Source organism: Stenella coeruleoalba (genome assembly GCF_951394435.1).
Source record: "Stenella coeruleoalba genome assembly, chromosome: 15".
Lineage (NCBI taxonomy): Eukaryota > Metazoa > Chordata > Mammalia > Artiodactyla > Delphinidae > Stenella > Stenella coeruleoalba.
In genome coordinates, this window is record NC_137161.1 from 10,877,497 (window position 1) to 10,887,212 (window position 9,716).

Here is a 9,716-nt window from a genome sequence, read left to right on the forward strand (position 1 = left end):
AAATGGGTGGATTGTATGTCATGTGAATTATATCACAATAATGCTGTTTACAGACACACACACACACACACTCTCTCTCTCTCCCTCCCCCTTCCCCTCCCTCTCTCTCTCCCGCCCCCGGAGAATCCTTCTAGAAACCACAAGGTCCACTCAGCCCAGGAACAAGGCCACTGAAGACCTGTAGCTTTTGCTGCAACATTTTTCAAGAAGCCAGACATTTGGATTTTTATGTGAAAACTCCCACTTTTTAAAAGTTGGCATCTACTTAGCATTTTAAAAAGCAGATCACCATGCCAGCCAGAGGACACCCACATGCAGCCCGTTCAGGGGCGGGTGTGGTGGTAGCTTTGCCTGACACCTGGCGCTATGGCCTGACCTTGCTCCTGCTTCCTCCAGCCGGGCTGGGCCAGGGTCCATGAGTACACGACGGGGGTGAAAATGAAACAGGCTCAAGGACTGTGAGGCCTGCCCACATTCAGGGCATGTAATTAGTAATGTCACCTCTTCTCCAAAAGCGCTCATGGTGGCCCCTTCAGATGACAGGGAAAGTAAAGGTCTTCAGAGGAAGCAGCCTCATCTCTGTGCACAGGATGAAAGGGCAGGATCAATGGCAGAAAGACCCTGGGAGCTGGGCAAGCCAAGAATGAAGGGCTGGAAAGAGCAAACGAAGGGATTCTCCAAATGGCCTTGCGCTGGAATCGCAAACTGAGAGGACCTGGCCCTTTAGATGATGATCCACTTCCCAAAGAGGGGACACGGGAACTCCTTCCTCCCAGGCCCCTACAGCAGCTCAAATAAGAGTTCCCATCCCCCAGAGGGACCCTCGACCTTGAGGTGTGAATGTCTAGAAGGGCTGACTACTCTACTCTCGCCTTGACCCTGACTTTTAAGAAGGTTAATTTGGCAACAGCAACCAAAATTTTATATGCATGTATCCTTGGACCCAGTAATTCCCCCACTAGGTATGTATCCTCCGGACATATATGCACAAATGCAAAATGATGTACGTACAGAGATACTCATTGCAACAGCCTTTGTTTTGGTTTTTTTTTTTTGGTTTTTTTTATTTTTGGCTGTGTTGGGTCTTCATTGCTGTGGGTGGGCTTTCTCTAGTTGTGGTGAGCAGGGGCTATTCTTCGTTGCGGTGCACGGGCTTCTCATTGTGGTGACTTCTCTTGTTGAGGAGCACAGGCTCTAGGTGTGCGGGCTTCAGTTGTTGTGGCACGTGGGCTCAGTAGCTGCGGCACGTGGGCTCAGTAGTTGCGGCACGTGGGCTTTAGAGCGCAGGCTCAGTAGTTGTGGTGCACGGGCTTAGTTGCTCCGTGGCATGTGGGATCTTCCCAGACCAGGACTCGAACCCATGTCCCCTGCATTGGCAGGCGGATTATTAACCACTGCGCCACCAGGGAAGCCCGCAACAGACTTTGTAACAGCTAAAGAATCCATGTAACCTAAATGTCCATCAGTAGAGGAATGGTTACCTAAATTATAATTCAGACAGACAATGAGATTCTGTTTAGCAGCTAAAAAATAATTGGCCAGCTCTCTGTGCACTCATATGGAAAGCTGTCTAAGACATAGTGAGTGAAAAAAGCACAATGCAGAAGGGGGAGGCGGCAGGTGGGGACGACAGGGGACACAGGCATGGCCTGCAGCGGCCTCTGTAGAGCAGCAGGGGCTGAGAACCGGGAGAGGCAGGGCCTCACTCAGCATTCCATGGTCACCGGGACCTTTGGATTTTGTAACATGTGCATATATTTTTTATTTTTAAAACAAACTTATTTTAAAACCAACTCCAATTCACTTAAAAGAACCACAGGCCAAATTTCCATCACACTTGCACCAAGGAACCAATTCAGATCCCGAGACAGCTTAAGAGAACCGGGGGCTCATGCTGACCGCGGATGCAGCAACTATGCTTTGCAAACCAAAAACTGGAATCTATGGTTGGTCTCACGTACACAGATACAGAAAGTTAACATTGGACTTCCAGGCTTACACGAGGTTGTGCTAGTGAGAGAAAATTCACCACCTTCTGCACAAGCGAAGGGCTGAAATCGCCCTCTTGCAAACACTGTGTGGAAATATTAATGTGTGTCACGTCTACCCTCCCACCTGTTCTGAGAGCCCTGAGGGCGGCGGGCCTCTCCTGCACTTTTGCTTTCCAGCTCCTGACATGGGGTCCGCACCTGGTACCTGCTCCATAAACAGCTATAGAATGAATAAGTGAATAATTGTAGCTAATGCACCAGATCGCTTACTGTGGGCCTGACCCTGAGCCAAGTGTTGCCCGTGAATCATCTCATCCAACCCCACAACTGGAGGGGAAAAGGCAGAGAGAAGCATGAGCGCAAAGCCGAGATCTGAACCCAGGCCATGTGGCTCCAGAGCTGGTCCTCCCACCACTCAGCCTGACCAGGAGCAAGCGGGTTGGGGGGAGGCACACATCTGTAAAGGATGCTTCTTCAACTGATACGTGAGGCATCAGTAGCTGGTGCGGTAGACACAGCAGCAGGCAGGACCGACGGGTTTTCTGTCCTCCTGCGGCGGCTGGAAGCAGGCATTCCTGGGCATGGGGCCAGTCCCGCTAGCACTGACGGAAGCTGTGAGCCCCCGGCAGGCTGGCCATCAAAATCTCCGGAGGGGCGCTTACAAGTCCAGATCCCCAGGCCTGGGGTGCCTCCAACAGTTAGCAGTCGTGGTGACCGTCCAACAGACTAATCAGTCTGGGCCACTCCAGGCTTACAACCTTGCTGGAGGGTTTTCAGCGTTCCAATGCCCAGGTGGCACCCACACCAACGAAATCAGAGTATCTGGGGGTGGGAGCCGGGCATCAGCACTTTTTGTTGTTGATCTCAGATGATGCAGATGTTTGGCAAAGGTTGGGGACCACGCCCTACCCCAGTGCTCTCACCTTGGCTATGCTCCACCTACCACACCCCACCCAGCGATCGATTTAACTGGATCTCCTATTTATAGATGCATGAAATAGGTGTTTTTTGCCTTTAAAGTTTTTATTTACACTGCACACACCTCTGTGCATCTTGCTTTTCTCCCCGGTGCCGGAATGGCATGTTCAGAGCTGACTCGCTGCAGCCGCGAGCTGTCCGCTGCGCGGGAGCATCGCTACACGACCAGCCTGGGCTGGTTGGCACCAGGGTCACTTCCCGTCTTTGGGAACCTGTTTCAAAGCTTCTCGGTTCGTGCTGAGAGTCAGCCAGACTGGGAACTTCTAGCCAAGGTTCCAAGGTGACCCTCCCCCAAAGCCCAGCTGTCCTGTGATAAGAGATTGTTCAGAGCCAGGGACAGGTCCTTCCACTGCTGGGCAGTTCTGCGGGGAGAAATATAGGAACTTTCTTCCGAGAAATGCTGCCCCTCTCCAAGCGCCCACCTTGGCCTTGGCTCTCACACCCCCAAAGGTTCTGATTCAGGGAGCCTGGCCAGCTCGGTGTACGTCCACCGGGACATCCACACCTGTGGTCCCCCTGCTGCCACGCCAGCCCCTCCGACGCGATCCAGCACTGCAGCCCTAAGTCCACAAATCTGATCCCGTCTTTCCCCTGCTCACACCCAGCTTGGCCCTGCTCACAGCTTCTATCCATGACACCCCAGAATCGAATCCAGACTCCTCCCCTTGACCCCAGGCCCTGCCCCCTCTCCCCTTTATCACTGAGGTCCACCCACTCAGGCACCTCTGGAGACCTCATTTTTCCCTGTCTCCAGCGACACACATGATGTCAGATCTTTGCCTGGTGGTTCCTTCCAATCTTCCTGTGTGTCTCTATCACAGCCCCTCAGGTGTCTCCCTCGTGGCATTTATTACCGTTAGCTACTCTGCTGGGTAACTCCTAGTGGGCTCATCTTCCTGACTGCAGTGCCACACCTTGAGGGCAGGCATCGCCTCTGTCTCACTGGCCTCTCCCCGGTGCCCGGCACAGTGCCTGGCACACAGCAGGTCTTCCATAAAGATCTGAAGGGGCTTCTCCGGTGGCACAGTGGTTAAGAATCTACCTGGGGCTTCCCTGGTGGCGCAGTGGTTGAGAGTCCTCCTGCCGATGCAGGGGACAGGGGTTCGTGCCCCGGTTCGGGAAGATCCCACATGCCGCGGAGCGGCTGGGCCCGTGAGCCATGGCCGCTGAGCCTGTGTGTCCGGAGCCTCTGCTCCGCAACGGGAGAGGCCACAACAGTGAGTGGCCCGCGTACCGCAAAAAAAAAAAAAAAAAAAAAAAAGAATCTGCCTGCCAATGCGGGGGACGCAGGTTCGAGTCCTGATCTGGGGGGATCCCACATGCCGTGAAGCAACTAAGCCCGTGAGCCACAAGTGCTGAGCCTGCGCATCTGGAGCCTGTGCTCCGCAACGAGAGAGGCCGCAGCAGTGACAGGCCCGCACACCGCAATGAGGAGCGGCCCCTGCTTGCTGCAACTAGAGAAAGCCCTCGCACAGAAACAAAGACCCAACACAGCCAAAAATAAATAAATAAAATAAACTTATTTTTAAAAAAAGATCTGAGGAATAAATTAATATAGAACTACATCTCTAGACAGAGTAGACTGTGCCCTGGCACCCACCCACAGACTTCTAATCTGAACATCCAAATTTGAATCCCGAAAGGGGACCAGTAGGTCATAAGAATAAGACACATGCCAGGGTTCCCATAGGCACAGGGTGTTTGCAGGTTGGACACAATAAAATATTCTTTACTTCCACAAAGAAACAGTCTCTTCTACATTTTTTCTTGAAACTCAAGGGCATTTTTGGCTAATTTATGTTTTCCCATTTCAGTCCAGACACACGGTTTGGAGAAATAGTTCCCTTTCCTCTTATAATGACTACAGAAAATTCAAAGGTTCAAGCACAAGGGTAAATGGTAACTGACACCAACTTCGGTATGAGGGAGACAATGAGGAGGAGTGGGGACTGTGGCAAACAGGAGACCACAACTAGGAAACAGGGACCTAGGATTACCAGACTGTCCATATTTTAAATAAACAAGAAACTCAGATTTTCTTCATGAAAATTCTCCATTTAAAAACCCCTATGTGAATTGAACCCATCATATCAGAGTACTGGATTCAGCCTCTGGGCCACCAGTTTGCAACCCCTTATCTAATCCACATGTGGTTAACAGGCGCTTTCCCCCATCATCCTTTGCCCACTCAAGCAAAGTCCTAGGTGTGAGAAAGTGCTGGCTTCCTTTATTTCCTTCCATGTAGGCCATTAACCCCATCTGTGGGCAAATCTGTCCCGTGTTCCAGCACAGGAACCAAATGGAATTCTCAGAGTCTGGTCAGGAATTCACCCTTGGGTGGGTATCAGGAGCCAGCCATTCGGGAGGGCCCTGAACTCCCCTCCCTCCTAAGTCACAGGGCACCCAAGAGGCAAACATCTCTCTCTCTCTCTCTCTCTCTCTCTCTCTCCCTGCCATCTTGAAGCAGCTTCCGGAGATCCTGCCTGAAACTTCCCCTAAAAGAGGAAGTTCAAACCAGAAAAAGAGAGAAAGTAAAACACAAGAAGCTGGTTGGACAGAAAAACCCAAAGGCACTAGAAATAGTAAAATGCTCACCTGCCGACTCATCTCAACATGCTGCCCTTCAGCGGCTCCTCGATCCAGGGAGACAGTGCAAAGTCCCAACACGGTTTCTGCCCCCTCACTAGCCCCGCCTCCCACAGCTCCCCCTTCTCCCTGCTGCTTGCTCTTCTATCCTGGTGATCACCCTGCTTCATCCCACCCCAGGATCTTTGCCAGTTGTTTCCTCTGCCTGGGATGTTTTCCTCCTACCTCTCAGCCTGGTCAACTTCTATTCATGCTTCAGAGCTCAGCCTAAAATGATGCTGCCTCAGGGAAGCCCTCCCTGAACACTCCCAGACAAAGTGGGGTCCCTCTGCTAATCGCCCTCCTGGACCTCTGTGCTTCCTCTTCCCTGCCCATTCCTAAGGGGTTACCACTCGTGTCTCAAGCTTTCTTGGAGACGCCTTCCCCACCCCATGTCTCCCAGACACAAAGACACCCTCTATCACATCACCCATGCCCATGTTCTCCATGGCATTCATCACAATTTAGAGGTTTTGTATGTTCTGTGTTTACTGTCTGACAGTCGGGCCATGAGAGTGGGAGCCCTTGTGTGTTTCACTCCCCGCACACGGCAGGGGTTCAAGGTGTTGAACGAGGAAGGCCCACTTCCCTAAGAACCCCAGGACACCCCTAGGACTGGAGCTGGCTGGTCTGAGACTCCTACTGCTCCATTTAAAAGCCCAAAGTGGCCCTAGGACAGGGGCTGGTACAGGAGGCACTGGCTGCCCAGACCTGTTCCCAAACCAGACTTTCCCTTTCCAGTTCATTTGCCCATCTGCAAACAGCTTCAGCACGAGGGACTGCTAATGAATTAAGCTTTAAGTAGAGGCTGCAAGCGACTCCAACCTGGCAGTTTTTGCTTCTTTGGGTAAATAAACTTCAGCAAGAGCTCTAAGTGGCTTTATTGCTGCGTGGAGCTACAGGGAGTTCGGCTCTTCATTACGGCCATTACAAACGAGCGTGAGCCAGCCTGCGTCTGAGTTAGAGAGAGCCCTGAGTGAGCAAATGAAGTTAATACATGCAGCTTCTCCTGAAGGCTGTCCCTAGTCGAGACAAGATGAGGCTGGGTTGAGCCGCTGGACACAGTGACACTTTGCTGCTGAGAGCAAGGGAGAGAAAGAACACGAAAAATGCTCAGGTTACTTAAACCCTTAAGCAGGTACCCAACCTAAATGCCCATCCCTGGGGGTGTGGTTCAGAAATTACAGGACATTCATAGGATGTTGCTTATTCGGTGAGGGCCTCAGTTTTCAGTTATGAAGTCGACATAACATCCTAGCCACTGGGTCACTGCCAGGATGCAATGACATAATCCATGGACAGAGTGCAGCACGCTGCTGGCACATAGTATGTGCTCAGAAAATAGGAGGAATTATTCTGAGATGGTGGGACACGAAGAAGCCAAGGAATGATGAAGACCTACACACTCTGATGCAGAAGCCGCCAGCGTCTCATGACTATCAAGTGCTTAAAACGTGGCTGGTCCACACTGAGATGTGCTGTAAGTTCAATCGTCCAAGCCTGATTTTGAAAACTTACTTCAGGACTTCCCTGGTGGTGCAGTGGTTAAGAATGCGCCTGCCAGTACAGGGGACACGGGTTCGAGCCCTGGTCCAGGAAGATCCCACATGCTGCGGAGCAACTAAGCCCGTGCACCACAACTACTGAGCCTGCACTCTAGAGCCCGCAAGCCACAACTACTGAGCCCGTATGCCACAACGACTGAAGCCCCTGTGCCTAGAGCCCGTGCTCCGCAACAAGAGAAGCCACAGCGATGACAAGCCCGCACATGCACAGCAGCGAAGAGTAGCCCCCGCTCGCCATAACTAGAAAAGGCCTGCACGCAGCAACAAAGACCCAATGCAGCCAAAAATAAATAAATTTATATATATATAAAAGAAGGAATCACTATATAAAAAAAGAAAACTTACTTCAAAGAATGTAAAAATCTCCTTAAATTTTTTTACGCTGATGACATGCTGAAAGGATATTTTGGAGACACTTATTTTAAATACATTGAAACTTGTAGATCTAAATCTTATAGTGTTTAATGTCAATTAATCTCAATAAAACTGGAAAGAATTAAATATATTGAAACTAATTTCATCTGTTTCTTTTCCCTTTTTTATATGGCTCCTAGAACATTTAAAATTACATGGATGGGGGACTTCTCTGGCGGTCCAGTGGTTAAGACTCCAAGCTCCCAATGCAGGGGGCATGGGTTCAATCCCTGGTCGGGGAACTAAGACCCCAGATGCCACGTGGCGTGGCCAAAAAAATAAAAAGAAAAAGAAAATTACATGGACGGCTCACATCTTTGGCCCAAATTATATTTCAATTGGAGAGCTCTTATAGATACATTCTGACATGGAAATATGTCCATACTATTTTTTAAAATTGAGATATAACTCACATACCATAAAATTTACTCTTTTAAAGTGTACGATTCTGTGGTTTTCAGTGAATTCACAAAGTTTTGCAACCATCAGCACTAATTCCAGAACTATTTCATCACTCTGAAAAGAAGCCCTATACCTTACCATTAAGTCACTCTCCATTTGTCCATGCTATTTTGAATAAAGAAAAGCAAGTTACAGAACATTATTCTAGTATCACGTGGGTTTTTTGGGTAAAAACTAATTATGTATAATTATTAGTATATATGCATACCTACATTTGTAAATGCATTTTTAATATGTTTGGAATGATGTACACCAAACTGAAAGATGGTTATCTCTGGGAACTAGAATTGAGGTGAGAGAGAAAAAGGAGAGGGTGCTTACCCTTTATTTTAAATACTTCTGTACTGCTTCTGAGATTTAAAGAGAGAATGGCTTGACTTTCTGGCCCTACATAACTCCTGGTGAACTTCGGTAAATAACTTTCATGGCACTGTCAACATACTGGCTTCAGCTGGAAGATAAAGAGGCTAGTTTTAGATCTACTTTTTGTTCTGTGCTTTTAAAATAGAAAGTACAGCCAGAGATGAGGTATTTTCCCTCCTAGCAACAGAAGCGTACCGAGGCCGGCAGCATCCTCGCACAGACGCAGCCTGCCCGCCTCCTCCCGGCATGTAGCATCAGCTCAGAGCAGAGCAGGCCGAGCGCCCGGGCAGGGGCAGGACCGGGAGTCAGCCTCCCCCGGGGCCCAGGCTGGCAAAGGGCAGCAGCTCCGAGCGCGCCTCAGTCTGGCATCCCGGAGGATGCTGGGGGTGTGGGGGCGGTCTCAGGTAGGGATGGGAAGCAAGTCTGGGCCCCCGAGAACCGGGGCTGGAGGAGAGGGCGGGCGCGACCTGACGCGCATCTCTGCGCGACGCCAGACAGCCACCGCTCCGCAAAGGAGGGACCCCTCGGACCCCCAGCGCGGGTCTGGAGCCCCAGCGCCAGGTACGAGAGAATGCTGCGGGGAAACCGAGGGTCCGGGTCCATCGCGCAAGGGGTCTCCATTCGTCCACTCCTCCCCGGGGGAGCGCAAGCCCTGGATCCCGCAACCCCAAGACCCGCCTACCCCACTTCCAACCCCGTCCCCTACCTCGGCCCCGGGCTCGGGGGTCAGGAAGAGCGCGAGCTCGCGCGCCCCGCTGCGCACGGGCTCCGGCCGATCGGCGTCCACGAGCAGCATGAGGAGCGCGGCAGAGTCCAGCTGGCGGCGGCTGCTCGGGAACCCGACGCCGCGTCCTGGCCTCGGAGCCCCGCCCCCGACCGGCTGCATGCCCCGTGGCCCGCCTGGCGGAGGCGGGGCAGGTGCGCACCCAGTGGCCGCGGCCCACGCCTCCCGGAACGCCGGGCCGAGCGGGCAGCGCCACCCAGTGGCGCGCGACGCTCACTACGCCCGGCCCCCGCACCACCTGGTAAACGATTCTCAAACTCGCTTTCAGATTGCAATCACCTGGGGCTCCTTCAAAACTTCCGAAGTCTGACGGCCACACACAACCTTTAGGGTTGGAACCTGGGCATCAGTACTTTTTATGTTCGCCAGGTGATTCTTACATAGAGCCAAGTTTGAGAACCATCGGTATAGACCACCCCTTTTCATTGGAATCCGGTGGAGCAGAGGTTCCAGCTCCCACAGCACTTTAGAATGCCCCGGGGAGTTTCTAAAAGCCCGGAAGCCAGGCCTCACCCCAGGCCGATTCAGCCGGAA

General features: G+C 51.7%; 1 protein-coding gene across 2 annotated transcripts in view; it reads right to left on the reverse strand.

Moving 5' to 3' along the window:
* BCAS4 (breast carcinoma amplified sequence 4) overlaps window positions 1-9,483 on the reverse strand; it is a 60,264-nt gene extending 50,781 nt beyond the window's left edge. For both annotated transcript variants that reach the window (XM_079943724.1, XM_079943723.1), the window contains exon 1: window positions 9,105-9,483. In XM_079943724.1, the coding sequence (XP_079799850.1) occupies window positions 9,105-9,284 (180 nt within the window). In that variant the 5' untranslated portion in view covers window positions 9,285-9,483. The remainder of the gene's footprint in view (window positions 1-9,104) is intronic.
* Window positions 9,484-9,716: the final 233 nt, after the last annotated feature.